This window comes from Zingiber officinale, chromosome 4B, assembly GCF_018446385.1.
Source record: "Zingiber officinale cultivar Zhangliang chromosome 4B, Zo_v1.1, whole genome shotgun sequence".
Taxonomy (NCBI): domain Eukaryota; kingdom Viridiplantae; phylum Streptophyta; class Magnoliopsida; order Zingiberales; family Zingiberaceae; genus Zingiber; species Zingiber officinale.
The window spans coordinates 90310136-90328951 of record NC_055993.1 but is presented as its reverse complement, the minus strand read 5'-3'; the positions used below and the strand labels follow the sequence as shown (position 1 = coordinate 90328951).

The window sequence follows — 18816 nt, the reverse complement described above, 5'->3', positions numbered from 1 at the left end:
AAATATAAGTATTAATGAAAAATAATAAACAAAATTAATTAAAAAATAAAACTAAATAAAATTAAAAATATATATAAGTATTAATGAAAAATAATAAATAAAATTGATTAAAAAATTAAAACTAAATAAAAATTTAAAAATATATAAGTATGAATGAAAAAAATAATAAATAAAATAAAATTTAAAAATAAAACTAAAAAAAAATCAAAATAGATAACTTCTTTATTAATTACCAACGATATTAGTATATATTTTTAGTTGGTATTAAATATCTAACTATTCAGACTAATTTTAAAAATGACTTAAATAAGCCGATGTAAATTTTCTATCCGTTAACTAGATAAATTAGAAAATGGTCAAATACTCCCATCTAGACTACTAATATTTTTAAGTCTACTTTTCACTTAAAAAAAATCTTTTTCTATAATCCGTCACTGCTAAGATTTAAATTATGAATGACCTAATCTTCCCCGAACAAAAGTAGGATAATCTGCGAGCACTGTAGACCTTCCCTCTACCAACTGAGCTAGGGTCGGCTGAAAAAAAAAACAGCAACCCAACTTAAATTTGCAGTAACTTCAGCAAAGCCTCTGCCAGGCGTCGCCTGGGACAGCGACGGCGCCGCCCTCCTCGCGACGAGTTTCAGTGTACTCCGATAAGTTCGATAAATTTTCATTTTTATCCAAATTTTAGTACTCAAGCTTTGTAGAACGGCATTATTTGCCCGTAAGTTTAGCTCCAAATTTTAACCTCTCGACTTCATCATTTTATATAAAATACTCTAAGGTCCTAAAAGGGACAAGATGAAAAGTTTGGCAAACTGGATCTAAAACGGTAATTTTACCTGTGGCCTTCAGCAACGAATCGACTCCGACGCGTACTCCGTGTAATGACCAATTTATCCTCCTTTTAATGCAATATCGCGCGAGATACTTTTTCGACCCGTATCGAAATCGGACGGTCTGGAATCGATCACGTGTCCCAGGATAAGATTCCAGGATAATAAAGCGCCCTCCTCGCATAACGGATTTGACTATTTCCGTTATCGTACGGAATAAAATACTGGATAAAAATCATCCCTGTTTTTTTTTCCTCTCGATGTTTTTGTTTCTATTTCCTCGCCGTCGCTTTCAGTCGTTTCGTTGAATAGCGCGATCGGCTGCGGGAGTCTGCGTTATTGCGGGGTTAGGGTTTGTTTCCTCGTTGGGATCAGGCAAAGCAAGTGGCGGCTTCGAGGACTTCTCTTCGATCTGATTGGCTCGTTGACGACTCCAAGGAGGAGTCGGCGCAATTCGATTGGAGTAGGCAGTCGACAGCGCCGTTTTCGGCAGTCCATGTGATGTGAGTGCTCTTGGTCCGCGCGTTTTTGATTGATTTCTTGGTGGATTTCGCGTTGCGAGTCAGTTTAATTTGGGTTTTTACTGAGCGAGGGATTTGTGAATTTCGATCGATGCTGGCGATTTATGCTGTAGATGTTGTGTTGCCGCTTTTAATTGGAATTTTTTGATCCTTAATCTTTGCAATCTGCTTCATGATTGTTGGTCTCCATAAATTAAACTATTTGGTTTTGCGTTGTATTTAAATCATCTGTCCCCTTCTCTTTCATGTGCTCGCACAGTCAGAAATGGCTTAATTTGGGAGGACATGCATGCAGTTTGTTTGCAAGCTTAGACGAATAATGGAATCGCATCCTGGTGTTCCAAGTACACCTGGTTCGAGCATGGAACAGGAGCTGTGGGCCGCAGCCAGTCTTCGACCAGGTTATTATTGCCTTTTTCTTTGTTCTGCTATTATGACAAAGAAATTCCTTGCTTAGATTGAAGAAAGCAAGACAGGGACCAAAAATTATATATATAATTAATTGCCTTTCATTTTATTTCCTTATAGAACTCTGGAAAGACTTCGGAGGAAAAGAACATGATTAATTACATGAACTGGTATATAGCATTTGACGTGCAAAATCGTATATTTTAATCATAAACAAGATGACATGTTGAATTTTATATCTTGTCATCATCGTGCCTGAGTTCAAATCCTAGATTCCCAAACTTGAGAATCTCTATGTTAGTACTTGTTCCTATGGCAATTGACCAATTGACACACTTAAAATTGTAAAATTTTTAAAAGATGCATTTAACAACACCGTTGTGATGCATGTCGAATTTCAAAGAACAACACATGTTGATTTTCAAAGAACAGTAAGAAGTCAAATGGAAAGGAAATGGCCTTTAGGAAATCTGAAAGTTAATTATGTCCCTTTGATCAATTGATGTAGTATCTATGCTTTACTAGTTAAATATTTCTTGTTTAACTACCAGATGAGAACCAGAATTATCTCCAGGGTGCTCCATCAATGATGGGCGAGTATCTCGCACCCCAGACTCAGCTGGAGTTTGGTCATTCAAGTGTGAGTTCTTCGTAGACCTTCTACTTCCTCAGCCAATTTTAACATCTCCTAATTATCTAAATTCTATTGCTGTTGAATGAATCCTTGTTATGTATGCAGGTCTATGCTATGTATCCATCAACAGATCCTTATTTTACTGGCCTATTAGCTCCTTATGGCACTCAAGCAATGGTAATTAAGTCCCTTGGCAATTGGATTGGATGTGTTGTTCATCTCATCTACTTTTTCTATTGAATGTTCTTCTACAGCTTCATCCTCAGATCATCGGAATGCCTCACTCTCGCTTGCCTTTACCTCTGAACATGGCAAGGGAACCAATTTATGTTAATGCTAAGCAGTATCACGGTATTCTAAGGCGAAGACAGTCCCGGGCGAAGGCTGAACTTGAGAAAAAAGCCATAAGAGCTCGAAAGGTATTTACGATGATCCATTGATATTACGTTGAATATCTACTCGGTTCATGTCGTTCATCCTATAAATCCTCACCTGTAGCCGTATCTGCATGAGTCCCGTCATCAACATGCAGTGAGGAGAGCTAGGGGCTGCGGAGGTCGTTTCCTAAATTCCAAGAATGCTGATCAAAGCGACGACGCACAGGAAGCTCTCAATTCTCGAGCATCGCATGATCGCCCAGGTATAACCTTGCAATTTGGCCTTTTTTTTTTTAAAAAAAAAATGTCTTGAAATTCTTAATTCTTTGATCGAAAAGCAGGTGAAAGAGGGAAGGAGGACAAATGACGATGTCAGTAGAGCAGAGGGATTGACAGAGTGAAGGTCCAGGTGTAAATGAAGCTGCTGCTATCTTCAGAGTTTGTAGATCGATGGTTGCCTACTTGATTAGGCGAGTGGATTAGGGTTTGTCCTCTTGCCACTTTTGTTAATGTACATGCCAACTCTTAAAATTAATTATCAGTTTCAGTTTTATTTAATTTTAATAAAAAAATAGCAATTTTTTTTTTCCTTCCCCAACTGATGAAGAGGACTGACCAGACCGATTTTCTACGCCGCCATTTCAAAGGCAGTGTGCAATCGTATCGTATCGTATCCATGCAAAACGACAACGTGAACGAACATAAAAGAAAGCATCCGCTTCCGAATCCAACCAAATGATTTTTTTTTAAAAAAAAAAAGAAATAAAATTGAAGCAGCAACGGTCAGAAGAACAGCTGAAGAAGAAGAACGTTCTGGGCGGGGTCGGTGTCGGGAAGTTTGGAGGGGAATTCCTCGTGGGCGTCGCGGCCTCTCGGTGGCCGTCCAGGCTCCGCCGTGCGCGATGAGGTCGCCGTCGACGTGGCGCTGACGCTGGCGGCGGTGCTGGAGCTGATCACGATGGAGGCGCGAAGGATTTTTTTTTTTCCGTTGTTGTTGCGTGATTAAAGTATAGATCAAGACTTTTGCAAGGATTTCTTAAGATTTTTTGATCTTTAGACGGAACAAAGCTAGGCATATTGTAGAATCGTGGTCTATGAACGTCGCTCCATGAGGTCATTTGTTCTGATGAACAAAAACAGAGTGGGAGGGCTACCTTCTTCATAGATTTTTAAGTCCCATCGACCAAATTACACAAGAAGTTATTTTGTTTTACTATAATAAATATGGAAAACACAAATATCGTAGTTCGTGGGGTTTAGTGTTTTCCTAAGAATATGAATGAGAATTGATCATGTCCGAGCGCTGAGTCGACGGACGTTGGGGACGTGACATGCTCTATTGTTTCCGACTGGTGAAGTAGCTTCTCCGGCGAACCTGCAAAGAAATCAAGCCGGGAGGGGTTTCCTGTCGACGGCCCTCCGACGCTCAAGTCAGACAACGAGAGAGGCAGCGTAATGTGGCTACAGTAAAGAGTTGCGCATACCTTCGTCGATGTCTGGGGGTCCTTATATAGGACCCCGGGGAAACGCGGGCACGCTTCCCGATGCGTGCACGCTTCGCCAAACATACCTTAACGAGCCTGTGTCAGAAAAGTACCTCTGGCGCCATTCCGTAATCGTCCGAGCATATCCCGGATGTGACGGTGGAAGCTTCCACCGTATAATCCTGTGTACGGCTCGGCCGGTAACTCTGTTGCTTGTCGGCGGCAGGTGTCTCGAGGATGATTCTCCTTTGCCCTCTTGCGTTCCCTATCTGTTCCCGGGCCGAGGGGGTCGGCCGCTCGGCAGGCGTATTACTTCTGTCGCCGGTTATAGGTATCGGTCCGACTAGGATAGCTCTCGGCCGTATGCTCGGATGAGATTGCTCCTGCCTCTGTTGCTTGGTGCCACGGCCGAACGGACATCCCGCTTGGCCTTAAAACCTTTTTACCTTTGAGCATCGGAAACCCGACCCCCAGTCCGGTTGTCTTCATTCGGTGCAGGGGATTCACGGCCGGTCGGCCTGCATAGCCCGAGCGGTCGACCCGCTTCGTCCGGTCAGCCAGTCTCAGGTTTGAATCTCTTGACCTTTGACCTTCACGTGTCGTTGACCTTCCGCCAACGAGGATCCCCAGTCCTTATCACCGGATCAAGAATGATAATATTATGAAATGAGAATGTAGATGAGGATAACAATTAGACATGAGAAAATTGGATATGAGAGAAAAATAGAGAACTTATGACAAGAGAAAATGAGGAGAGAGAAAATATGATAGGAGAAATTAAAGAGAAAGAAAGTGTGGTGAAAGAGAATGAGGAGATAGAAAGTATGATGAAAAAGAAAATGTAATGAGAGAGAATGAAGAAAGAAAAAAAATATGATGAGAGAAAATCAGAAGAAAGCGTGATGAGAGAGATTGGGGAGAAAGTATGATAGAGAATTAAGAGAGAAAGTGATGAAAGAAAAATAACATATTAAAAATATTTTTATTTAAAATAATTTAAATAATATCTAAATTTTTAGATATGATGAAATGGAGAAGATGAGTTTTATCAATATCTAAATTTTTAAATTTTATTTTAAAATTTTAATTCCAATTATCATCAACCAAGTACAAGATAGAAAGTATGATGAAAGAGAAAATGTGATGAGAGAGAATGAAAAAAAAAATATGATAAGAGAAAATCAAAAGAAAATATGATGAGAAAAATTGGAGAGAAATTATGATAGAGAATAAAGAGAAAGTGACAAAAGAAAAATACCATATTAAAAATATTTTCATCTAAAATAATTTAAATGATATCTAAATTTTTAGATATGGTGAAATGGAGGAGGTGAGTCTTATCAATATCTAAAATTTTAAATTTCATTTTAAAATTTTAATTCCAATTATCATCAACCAAATACAAGATTTGAAAATGAATCTAATTTCCCATTCTTATACATGTACCAAACGCCACCACAATTTTGTTGATATTGTAATGTTGGAACATTAATACGTAACAAGATAAACAGAGACAGAACAAGATTGATATTACCATTAATACGATACAAGATGCACAGCGATAGAACAACATTGTGATACTACCATTAATATACCGTCGCCCCTAGGACTGACTCTGTTTTTGTCGAGTAAAATGGGGGAGTCGACTATGAGCAAAAATTTACATGGTGTTTTGAAAATCTAAAATCCTCACAAGATGAACAGGGATATTAGCTTGTTAAAGGAACTGAAATATCAGCAACAAATGTGCTTCAAGGAAACATAAAAGACCAACCGGGCCATCATTGAACACTTTCTTGGGCTTTTGCAGTGCAATCAACAGTTGTGTGGCTTGGGAGATTGCTGATAGAAAAATTCTCTTCCTTCTGACGTTGCCACAAGAAGTTCGATGCTTCAATCCAGTGTGGATTGACCAAAAACTTCTTGTTCTGTGTCGCCCAATGCGCCTTTTGGGTACCTGTATCCGTCGAGATAACATGCGTCACCGATGGGTCCACTTCTGTGCAGCATGTTGCTCCTAATTGTTCTGCCATCTTCCAGATTGGTTGATCCTGGGCCAGTGAATTGGATGGAAATACTCGACTGAAAACTATTTTGCACCCTTGTAATATTTCTCGCCGTATGCCTTTAAGTAACTACAGGAAAGAAAAGATATTCCATAAGGGCACGTCAAAAACTCCATAGCTATGGTTCCGTTAAAAGGAACTATTTAAACAAGGAAAACAGGATGCAAGATTGCAGAACTACATACAACAGTGTTAAAATTTATGGAAGTCATAGAACAAATATAGGATAAGCAGGATATCAATTCAACAGGGAAAAAAAAAACTGATGCGAGTGAAGAAGACAACCACAATAAAATGAACTCTCTAAAGATGCCCACTTACTGGCCTTACATCTCTTGTTGACACATCGGAACCGAGGGCCTGAAATAAGTTATTAATAAGTAACAAAGGAGAAATTGAAACACAATTCTTTTAAAAATGATGTAACTCACTGGATCGAAAAACATTTGGTGAGTTCGCTTCAAAATTTTTAGAACAGTCGCAAGTGCACCATCAGATTCTCTTTCATCTTTCATCAGTTCAGACAATGATTTAGCATTAAAACCAAATTGGCGACAACTAGAAGCAAAGAAGTGGTATCTCTCCATTTGAATCAGATTATCTTTGTGTCTTTGCCAGACCTGCAGTAACCAGTCTTTAAGCAAGAAAAATAAAAGTGTAAAATATATGCGCAACCACTGCAGTTTATTTGATATGCACCTCCATTTTATTTGATTAAGTCTCCAATTTAGTCCAAAAAGGACGAATTAATCTAATTTAAAAATAAGTTAGCACATACATTATGGACAATTTCTTGACTAGATATGATCGTTTTGACCATGGGACAAATAACAAGTCAGATTTACATAACTTACGTTAAATTGATAAATAATAATAATAAAGCAAGTGAGGTGCATCAAATATCTCCATTTTAGGAAATTGCAAACAGTCTAGTGGTGTACATATATACTACCCAAAATAAAAAAGGAAAAAGTAAATAACATCATGTTACAGTTCAAGCACCTAGAAACTAGTTTGTGAAAAAAAAACATTTGACCAAAAAATCATCTTATATTCTTTCAACATTCTTTCCGCCCTTGATATCACAAACATTTGCTAAGCACAAGATCATGTGCTAAAATTTTCTTTTCCTAGTGAGATATGGCTACGTAATTATCACATCAAAGAAAGATGCAATGTTTTCTATCATATTACTTGGATCATTTATCTGTCTTTCAAATTCAACAAACAACCCTCCTTTCCAAATTTCATCTATTCAGACAACAACATATCTTCCTACATAATTATCATTTTCTGAAGGCTTTTAGGCTGTCTATGGTTGACACTTATCAAATCTCCTTTATTGCATGCCTTAAACTGCTGGTGCTGAGGTAATAACTAAGGGCGGGTAAGATATTTAGCAGTCTAGAAGAATAAAACACTAAAATAAACATAGCCAATCCATAGAATATTCCAGTCAAACAAATAAATAATTTTTCGGAACCATACCAAAGACTCAATCTGCATCACATAAATTTTAGAAATGCTTGATTAGATAGTTTAACCCAACATGAGATATTTATACTAGCTATCATGTTATAATGTTATATATGTGGGTGTATTTGAATGATTTCATGTCCTATTAGTTTCAACTTGGTAACAGCAGATAGAGCATGCCTTTTCTTCAGGTAAATTTTTTTCTCCTTCAAAATTCCACTATGGGAAGACCACATGTTTTATATGATGGCCTAACCTCCCTATATGTGGCAAAAAAAAAAGGCGATTCGCTCGCCCCCAGTGCCCCCGCCAACCCGTCCCTAGACCAACACGGAGGAGGTAAATCACGGATGACTACTAGCCATTAGTGCAGGTGACCAAGACATGGGGAAGGCATGCTCGGACACGCCGAGTTTCAATTCCAAGACCTCTTATGGCAACACCCCATGCCTTAACCACCACACCGGCCCAAGGGGACAGCCTAACCTCCCTATAGGACTATACTCAGGAGGTTGAGAGTTTTAGCAGTATGATGCTGAATTTAACAATTGCTGTGCATCAAACGAGTAATTTATTTGTCCTCACCTCTACTCAAGTCTCAAACTAAAGACTGTATTTATGAAGTATGCATGCAAAGGTGAAGCTGCACGTTTGAATAGATTAAAAGGTTGTCCATATCTTCTCCTATAAGATAAAAGGTAAAAAATTCTCAACTGGTGCTACACCTTTTTTTCCTTTTCTTTTAGGTGATTTTTTTAATATAAATTTTTTTGTTTGAATCCTCTTTCAAGTAAATGGTAGGCTGTAGTTGTAGATGTGGTGCCGTTTAAGTATAATAATATATATGTAATCTGATGTGAGTAGTATATAATAATGAAACAAAGAAAATCCAGTGATAATCTATATTTATGATGCAACCCTGTTGTATAAAAGGCTCTTTCTTGACTGAATTAGAAGTATGCAACTGCACCATATGGATACCAATTTGAAATATCAGGGAAAGACTTGGTTCTTATATCTGCCTTTCATTAAAAATAAATCAATTAAAGGGTATGATCAAACAAGGACTAAGGCAACAATTTAATCAAATGAGATTGAGCATGTTTCTCATTTCTTCTCAAGAAACAAGTTGGTATTTCTTCACAAATCTGTGTTCAATTTCACAAGGTAACTCCGCCGAAATCACCTCATTAGTTGGGAATTGAAACAATTCATTGAATAATGAGTCACTCAATTCATTGATATGGACACATCTGATTGTTGTAAGACATTTTTCTATTTGTCAATAAGTCGAACATAAATTAGGAACTATCCAACTTAAGGGGAGTATTGTACTATGTAGTAGTCCTGCATATGCCATTACATTATTATTTATCATATATGAAATTAAATGTGCGGGAATAATTATATGCTAAGATTATTTATCACTTTCAAATGAAAAAAGAGACCTACACAGAACTTACAACTTCTGTGTCATCAAGAATCACAACAAGGCTTTCAGCACCAAGTACCACATCCAGGCCTTTCTGATGTCTCTGGGTGCAATCAGCTTGAGTGATTACTTTTGAATCAAAGTAGACTTTACCAGGGTCAAGGAGCTTGGCTATTTCAATAGCATAAGAACGCTCTGCCATAGTATAAATGTACATCTCAAATAAAGAACTTGCTTCTTTCAGAAAATTATTGACAAAGGGCCTCAACTTTGTCAACATATGCATAGAATCCAATCTGAATAAGCTTCTGTCTGGATCATCTACATAGCACACAAAAAGAGAGGTAAAATAAAGCATCTAACAAAATTGAATGTAACACAATAAAGCAATTACTGTAATAAGAATTTGGAAAGCAAACTTCAAGAATATTTTACAATTACTAGTTACCTCAACATTGCCAGGTCTATATTTTAAAAATATAAAACCAACACCACAAATGTTGGTTCTAGTCTGGGAAGAAAAGGGAGAAAGGTGGCATTGGGATCTAATTGCTGGTGTAAAACAATGCCAATCCCATGAATATGGATATTGACCATGTTTTGATAAGGTTAAGTCATCAACGAGCAATAAGTCCTAACAGAGTTAAATGGTAGGGTTAGGATTCATGTAGCGACTCTGAATATTTAGGATTCACAGTTTGTTTGTTGTTTTAGTACATTTCAAATACTATATAACCATTACCAACCAACATGAGTGATTTGATAGTGGCAGAAACTTGTGTCAAAATAATTAAGTTGAAATTTATGAATATACATAATTGCAAATTAGTTTAAGGCGGGAAATATGATAATCAATCTCAACCTATCCTATTTTTTGTCCCTCTAATCTTTCGATCCAACACATTCATTAAAACAAGATGGAAAGGAAAAGAAATTTCATAAGATCTGTAACATTATACCTTTCATCCCATCAATCTGTCTTAGCAAATATTCTTCATCAGAAATGACATCAACAAGACGTGTTGAGTTGAGTAAAGTATGGTCCAAATCTAAGATCAATATCAACTTTTTCTTATGCAACAAACTCTTCAGATCTGCACCACGTAGCCTCGCCATTTCCACATTACCTAGTCTTAAATCCTGCAAAATGGAACATGTCTTATGGTAGTACAATATCAAAGTTCTTTTACCACAAAAAAGGGCTATACAAAGGGTGTACAAAAGAATTCAACTCAGCATAAGATTAAACTGACTAAAGTTTAATATTAATTCTTATTTTTCAGTTACCAAAAATCTTAACGTGCGTCAGTAAAAATGTTGTATGTGAAAAAAAAAACTGAAAAAGTGTCTCAGTGTCCTATAAACAATTTTTTTAATGCATTATAATTCAAAACCATAAAATGGTTTCAAGAAGTTTGGCAAATGAACATTGTAATCTTCTTTTTCAACATTTTTTACTTGAGATCAAGGCATTTTTTTTATCTTGGCTGCAATTTTTGTTTCAGAATTGTAATGTGCAAAAATATGACATTATAAAATTGAAATGATCAGCTAATGAAATTAGTTTGAAAGAGAAACTGCTCTGCATTGTTGCAATCTTCTCATGATCTACATGGCTAGCCTTTTTGCCTGTTCGGCCATTCAACTAACATATGCATTTTCTTTGATTCTGCTTTTGCGTGTCCACCAAGCAACTAGAATAAGTAGTGAACAGCATGTGTTACCAACACAGTCTCAGGGTAGTGCAGTTAGTGACAGTTTTCAGTTAAATTCCTTACCTTGTGTAGTAGTTGAAAATGCAAGTATAAGCACAAAAGTTGTTCCCTCTCACAACAGACTAGATTACCTTATGGATATAACCAAATGCAACACCTGATTCATCTTCTTCTATTTGCCCGCATCTGATGCATAATCCTTTAAAGAAACCAGGATGTGGAGGACATATTACATTCTTTCCAAGAGTAGATGTACCTGCACATCCAACAAATAAGACAGGCCATAATGCAATCTTAGGTATTGCAACCTTTCAAATTAATCTATCAGACTGTAACAAGTTAAATAATAGAATAATACACAATAAAAGAAAGTTTTGATCAATTGGAAACGTCAAGACATTTCTACTGCAGAAACGAAAGTGGTTGATCAAGATAAATCTCATTGTATACATCTAATCAATCAATCTTATATTATGTAAGTATGGTACATCTTCCCAGTGGCAGATGCACCAGCAACAAATTAGAAAGACCATTTTGTGCCCTTACAAAGCTAAAAACTGCAAATTCATCTGTTATCATGAGAAACTTGTAGTATAAGATGTATTAAATATTTTTTATGAATTAAAAAGATGTTGACATCTTTATTGCGAAATTAAAGTAGTTGATCAAGATACCATTTCATTATACATCTAATCACACCATCTAAAATTTTCCAAGGTAATCTTGCTTCATCTTTAGGATTGAAATGGGTTTCAATTGAACAAAAAAACAAAGTACTCAAACGTGTTGCCTTTTTACATCATACAACAAGAAGTCTATAGAATGGTGAATTATTTTCATGTTTGGATTACAAATTTTGAAATCTATGATCCAATTTTAAATTATTTGGCTAATAACAGTATGTTTTAAACTGATAATTATTGTTAACTTAATAATTATCAATATTATGCAAACCAATTTTATTGAACAATATTAAAAAAAAAACAGAAACTTGTTCAGTTGTTTCACATAACCTTCTCATGCAAACCCTGTTCCACATCAAAATATGTCTTTTATCTAATATGTCAACTACAGTCTTATAACACTATGTTAGAGTATATACTAAAAGCCTAGCTTTTGGTATAAATATTTATCTAGAAATAAGAATCACATTGGTCAAATGTCTACATTTATGATAAATGTAGTTGCTCAATTAATTTATATTGTAGATAACATGGTGTGTGGTGTCACACACAGAAGATCATGTTATTGATTCCTTATAAATTATAAACAGTAGCTCACGACCAAGATGGAAAGGAACAAACCATTGGAAGATCGTAGTGTAATTAGGTATTAGTTTATCTTAACTATATAATTACACTAGTACACTTAGAGTGTATTGAGTAGGACCATTTGAGGTCGTTCCTTTTATACTGACTTTATGAAGGAACAAAAACCTCAGTTATTATGGAAGTGTGTACTCTTAATCCTAATATAATAACAAGCACATATATTTGATATTTATTTCTTTAATTTATCAATGGGTGAGATTTAGTTCGATGAATCAATAAGCCCGATAAGTTGGGAAATGATATCACTTATAGTGTGTGTTGTTGATTATAGAAGGAAACTGTGTCCCAGTAATCTAGGTTGAGAATGTCCCCAAGAGGAGCTCATAAGGATTGTCATGTTAAACCCTGCAGGTGGACTTAGTCCGACATGATGATGAAGTTGAGTGGTACTACTCTTGGAGCTAGATATTAATTAAGTGAGTTGTCAGTAACTTACTTAATTAGTGGACATTTGTTATCTTAAACACAGGGAGACTAACACACTCATAATAAGAAGGAGCCCAAAATGTAAATTGGGATTGGTGCGGTAGTTCAATAATAGTTCTCTAGTGGAATGAATTATTATTGATAAAATTAAGTTGTGTGTTCGGGGCGAACACGGGATGCTTAATTTTATCGGGAGACCAAAACCAATTCCTCCTCTCGGTCCCTATCGTAGCCTCTTAATTATAGAGTACTATATCCACCTATACCCACCTTCTTACCCATCCTATAGGGGGCCGGCCAAGCTAGCTTGGAGACCAAGCTAGGGCCGGCCATATTTTGGTTCATGGGTGAATTCATGTGGCCGGCCCTAGCTTGAACTCAAGCTTAGGTGGCCGGCCCTATTAAAATAAAAAGGAATTTTATTTTTTTAATTTTTCTTATGTGGATAACATGATTTAAAAGAGAGTTTAAAAATTTAAATTTTTCCTTTTATTAGATTCTACAAAAGATTAAGAGAAGAGTTAAATCTCTTTCCTTATTTGTAGATTAAAAGGTTGATTTTAATTTTGGTAAAAACTTTCCTTTTAATCATGTTCATGATTTAAAAGAGAGTTTAAAAATTAAATATCTCTTTTATAAAGCTTCTACAAAGATTAAGAAAAGATTAGATATCTTTCCTTATTTGTAGATTGGAAGAGATTTTAATTTTTAAAGATAACTTTCTTTTTATCCACATGTTTAAAAGAAATATTTTAATTTATAAAATTTCTTTTTTATTGACCATCATGAAGGGAAAAATTATTAGAGAAATTTTTTATAAAATTTCCGGAAACAAATTAGGAAAGTTTTAATTCTTGATTGAATTAAATTTCCTTTGCTTGGTTTAAAGTGGCCGGCCACATTGTTGATGAGAAAAAAATATTTTTAATTAAATAAATTTTCCTTATCAATGACAAAAGAATTAAGGAAATTTTTATTTAAATTTCCTTATTTGCCAAGGCCAAGGATTATAAAAGAGAGGGTAGAGGTGCCTTCATGGTGAACAACTCTATTATTTTTCCTCTCTCTTTTTCTTCCTTGGTGTGGCCGGCCATCCTCTCCTCTTTTCTTCTCTTTGATGGCCGAACCTCATCCTTCTTGTGGAGACTCATATGGTGGTCGGATCAAGTTTAGAGAAGAAGAAGAAGAAGAAGGAGAGAAAGAAAGCTTTGTTTCTAGCATCCCTTGGAGCATGGTGGTGGTGGCCGAACCTCTTCATCCTAGAAGAAGTTTTGATGGCCGAAACTTGCAAGGAAGAAGAAGGTGCTTGGTGGTTCTTATCTCGGAAGATCGTTGCCCACACAACGTCCGAGGTTAGAAGAAGAATACGGTAGAAGATTAAGAGGTTTTTCTAAAAGGTATAACTAGTACTTTTTCTTTCCGCATCATACTAGTTATTTTTGGAAATAATACTAAATACAAGAGGCATACGATTCTAGAGTTTCGAATTTGTTTTCGATATAGTGTTCTTTTGTTTTTCTTTTCCTTGTGATTTGATTGTTCTTTTCGGTTAACCTAAAGTTATTTTAGGAAATTAAATATTAGCTTTCCATAAAAGGTTTTGTCTAGTCGGTGGTTGCTCCCATATCCAAGAAGGTCATGTGCCTCGCCACGTCAGTACTGGGAACCAATTATGGAAATTAATATTTAATGGAATTAATAATTTAAGGTGACTTGGGTCGAACGTGTTAAGTTCCGCAGGAGATCCAAGTCAAAACCTAAAAGAACAAATAGATTAAGTTTTGGATCAAACGTGTTAAGTTCCGCAGGCGATCCAAAATTTAATTTAAAAGAACACATGGTAGCTAGGAAAGGGTTCAGACCTTTGTACAAAATTTTTGTACAGTGGAACCTCTAGGTTTTCCGAGTAGCAACCAACACACTAAAAGTTGAGCAACAATTTTCAAAGTCAAAGGCCATTTTTATGTCCACTCTACCCTAACAAACTGAGTCATTTCTCCAAGTTCCTTTAAATAATATGTACAATTAATAGGAAGTCAAATCCAAACTCCCAAGGCACTGAAATATCCTTATGACGAAAATTATTTCCCTTCTCAAAGTACTTAATTGTTAAATAAAAAATCTAGACATTATGATAACTCATGCTTCTAGCTTCATATGTTTAGTGCACATTATGATAAATTTTAACTGAGATTGTTCTTTCCATACTTGAAAGTTTCAGCATACCTAAGAAAAAATATAAGGTCAAAGCTACCATTTTTTTTTATAGTATTCAAATGAAATGATAGCTAATCAGATATCTTCTTATGTTGCATTTAATGTTTCTTAGTATATGAAAATTCAGGTAGACTTATCAATACAAAAAGTTCTTTTCAATTGGGTGTTACACTTTTCATCCTATACTAGAGAAAATTCAATAAGGGAATGACAACATTATCTTACTCATCAAGCTAATTAGAGATACCAATATGTTCTTCAATTGGCTTGACCAATCTTTCAGTTTCAAGATCTTCTGAAGTCTCAAACCCCTCCATTTTTTGTCTTTTACTCCTGCAAACACATGCAACAAGATAAACCCGCTATTAATTTATAGGCATAACGATAAAGGTGTAATGTATACAATGACATTAGTTTATACTTTTATCAATGTCAAACATGAACAAACAAAGTGATCGAGTAGAGAAGAATGACTATCTGACATTCCACATAAAACCATATAATAATCATTGTTAAACTGGCAGCAACAGAAAAGTATGCAATTATCTGGTTAATATTATCCACTCTAGAAGAGGTGAATATGCAGCCATAACATCAATGTCAATATACTGGATGATTAATTATCAGCCAAGTGTGGGAAGATAATGCAATAGATATAGGGCATGAGCCAACACATTCAAGTTCTAAAAAATATCAAGCACCCATTTTTTCATAGTGGGTTGTTTATGCACAACCAAAAAATCTCTGTTCTATTTCATATGTCGTTAGAAATTAAGAATAAACCTAAAGGCTTCAACATGGAATGTAAAGATATTTGGTGAAATTTCAATCCTAACTTATACCTTTGCGGAGGATCAATTTCCTCATTATTTGTCACATCCCCTTCATTAGGAGAACTGTCGCAAGAAGCCAATTCCAACTCTGAGTCAAGAAAAGCCGCAAAGTCTTCACTGCTGCTTGAAGATTGCAATGAAGATTCTGCCCCTAGGCTCATGCTTAGAGCATTAAAAGTATGATCCTGCTACATATTAACTGCTATCAGGAATCATTACAGTCAAAAGAAAACCTAAGACAAGATAGTAAATTTCATCAATGTACAAGAAAAAGGATAAAGTTTCGTGGTAATATGGCATCCACAGACGTTCCTATAAGATCAGATTTAAACTGCTCTCATGAATGAAAACCGAAAACTTGCAGCTACAAAATGAAAAAGAAGAAGAAAAAAACACCAGGTACGAGTACAATCTACCATCAAATCTTTATTTAAATCAATTTCAAAATTTTCTTCATTCTCAGTAATGTGCCTTCACAATAAATAGTATCTCAAAGCATTCACGAGCATCAACAAGCTTTAGTCTTTTCAATAACCACACAAATCAGAAACGGGACTGCGAATATGAAGGAAGAATGAACATAAATTAGAGGAAATACCTACACTCCAACTAAGAAAATAGCGGAGAGATGTCTGGAGTTGGCGTCGGATCGGGTGGTCCGCCGTCAGCAGGGACCAAGAAGGGGAGGTAGCTCCACCATCGGCAAGAAGCAGCCGACTGTTACCGCCTATGGCGACGAGAGATACGGCAATGGCGTCAACGTCGGAGAGGGAGGAGGTAACGCAAGAGTCGACTGTCGAGGATCAAGGGATTAGGGTTGTTTCTAAACCAAGCCGATTCGGGTCGTCGACAGCCGCCCCTTCCCTGTTTGTAATCGGCCGGTTCAACCAGTTGCGGGTATGAAATTGGGTGGCGAGTCACTCAATTTTAATTTAACCAAAATAATTGTTTTTTAAATTTTATCATAATAATTTTTTTAAATTCAGTTGTCCAAAGTTTTGAATCAATTAATTTTAAAAGTAATTAATTCCATAAAATTTCTTTATTAAAATAAATTAGAAAATACTGATGGAGGTTCATTATTATCCCGGAGCATTATTTATGTATTTTTTAAAGATTTTTCTTATAATAAAATCAATATATTAATGGATCAATCAAGCATCACCACTCATATCCAATGATTTACCTTTAACAATTAATCCGGAGACCACTGCAGTCACCACCACGGTGGCGGCGATTGCAATTTAATTCATCGGTGTAGGTCGATGGAGATGGAGACATTGACATCAAATATGAGGTTTGGATGATACGATTGATCTTAAGAAGATCATATCGATTTTATTGTATAAAAATTTTATACAAGTGTCGAATCTTTCTTAAACAACCTATTATGTTCTTTAGAAATTAAATTAGGAATCACAAACGAAACTTAACATTATTGATTCCAAATTTAACTTATCTGTTCTTAATAATTTAGATTTGGATCGCAAGCGGAACTTAACACTATTGATCCAAATCCACCTATATTATAAAGTTGATTAAATATTTATTTCTAAAATTGGCTCCCAGGTTAAACATGGCGAGGCACTAGGCCTTCTTGGGCATGAGATCACTCACCACTGCCTCAACAAAACCTTTAATAGAAATTCAATATTTAATTTCCTAAAATAACATTAGGTTTAACCGAAAAGAACAATCGAATCATAAATTCGAAAAACAAAACAAAAGAAACACAACTTCGAAACAAATCCGAAACTCTAGAATCATATGCCTCTTGTATTTGGAATTCATACAAAGAAGAACTAGCATGATGCGGAAAATAATTACTAGTTATAGCTCTTCTTTGTATGCTAATAACCTCAAGATCTTCTGTCGTATTCCTCGCCTCCTCTTGGACGTCGTGTGAGCAACGATCCTCCAAGATGAACACCACGCAAAGCTCCTCCTCCTTCTCTAGTATTCGGCCACCACCACCACCAAGGAACAAAAGAGAGCAAGGGGAAAGGGAAGGGAGAGAGGGCCGACCACAAGAGGGAGCTTCAACAAGAGAATAAGAATTGATGTCTCATGAGGCATCTCCTCCTCTTCTTTTATATCACTTGCCCCAGGCAAATAAGGAAAAGATTTTTACAAAAATTAAAATCTTCCTTTTATTTTTCCTTTTCCCCTTTTATTTTTCCTTTTGTTTCCCTTGATTGATTCAATCAATGATTGATTCAATCAATGATTGAATCATTGATTGGATGATTGGCCGACCCCTTGCTTGGGCACTAAGCAAGGGTGGCCGGCCCTTTAAAGGAAAGAAATAATCTTGTAAAAAATTTATAAGCAAAGAAGTAAAGCTCTTATAAAATTTTACAACCTCTCTTTTAATTTCCTAATGTGTATGTTAAAAAAGGAAAGTTTTAAAAATTAAAACCAAGTTTTAAATTTTAAAAACTTCTCTTCTAAAATTTCTTTTTTTTAACATGGTTACAAAAATAGAAAGTTTCAAATTTAAAACTTCTCTTCCTTTTTTTTAACAACCATAAGGATGGTTATAAAAGGAAAATTTTAAAACTTTAAAATTTTCTTTTAAACCATGTGACCTAATTCAAATAAGGAAAGTTTTGTAAATTTAAAATCCTTCTTTTAAACTTGTAGTTTATTTACAAAGAGAAAATTTTAAAAATTCAAAACACCCCTCCTAATTTGAATTATAGTGGCCGACCCCTTCTTGCTTGGACACCAAGCAAAGGGCCGACCCCCTTTGAGAAGTAAGTGGCCGACCCCTATGGCTTGATCACCAAGCCATAGGCCGACCCCCTCTTGGACACCAAGATGGGCTTTTCATGAGTGGATTTAAGGCTTCATTGAGGCTACGACAGGGACCTAGAGGAGAAATTGGTTTTGACCTCCAGATGAGCTCAAGTATCCCATGTTCGCTCCGAACACACAACTCAAGTTCATCAATAATAACTCATTCCACTAGAGAGTTATTATTGCACTACCGCACCAATCCCAAATTATATTATGGGCTCCTTCTTATCATGAGTGTGTTAATCTCCCTTTGTTTAAG

The 18816-nt window shown here is 35.8% G+C and overlaps 2 protein-coding genes across 10 annotated transcripts; one reads left to right on the top strand and one right to left on the bottom strand.

Annotated features, from left to right (window-relative positions):
* The first annotated feature begins 1091 nt into the window (after window positions 1-1091).
* Window positions 1092-3354, top strand: LOC121977713 (nuclear transcription factor Y subunit A-1-like). 3 transcript variants are annotated; one of them, XM_042530157.1, is made up of 7 exons: window positions 1092-1341; window positions 1655-1760; window positions 2319-2407; window positions 2507-2578; window positions 2656-2820; window positions 2900-3041; window positions 3117-3354. In XM_042530157.1, exons 2-7 carry the CDS (start codon window positions 1679-1681, stop codon window positions 3143-3145), a joined length of 579 nt encoding a protein of 192 aa, XP_042386091.1. In that variant the 5' UTR covers window positions 1092-1341; window positions 1655-1678; the 3' UTR covers window positions 3146-3354. The 3 variants fall into 3 exon arrangements, with proteins under 3 accessions (XP_042386091.1, XP_042386089.1, XP_042386090.1); XM_042530155.1 differs by having other exon boundaries at window positions 1093-1341; window positions 1619-1760; window positions 3117-3352; XM_042530156.1 differs by having other exon boundaries at window positions 1096-1341; window positions 1619-1760; window positions 3120-3351.
* Window positions 3355-5772: 2418 nt separating this feature from the next.
* On the bottom strand, window positions 5773-16606 carry LOC121975462 (RNA polymerase II C-terminal domain phosphatase-like 4). 7 transcript variants are annotated; one of them, XM_042527128.1, is made up of 9 exons: window positions 16357-16606; window positions 15768-15943; window positions 15173-15258; window positions 11083-11207; window positions 10196-10376; window positions 9268-9557; window positions 6760-6948; window positions 6659-6688; window positions 5773-6397 (listed from the first exon to the last, which is right to left on the bottom strand). In XM_042527128.1, the coding sequence occupies exons 2-9, from the start codon at window positions 15917-15919 to the stop codon at window positions 6044-6046; spliced, it is 1407 nt and encodes a 468-aa protein (XP_042383062.1). In that variant the 5' UTR covers window positions 15920-15943; window positions 16357-16606; the 3' UTR covers window positions 5773-6043. The 7 variants fall into 7 exon arrangements, with proteins under 7 accessions (XP_042383062.1, XP_042383060.1, XP_042383059.1 ...); XM_042527126.1 differs by having other exon boundaries at window positions 6650-6688; window positions 15768-15946; window positions 16357-16605; XM_042527125.1 differs by having other exon boundaries at window positions 6650-6688; window positions 16357-16605.
* Between the last annotated feature and the right edge of the window lie 2210 nt (window positions 16607-18816).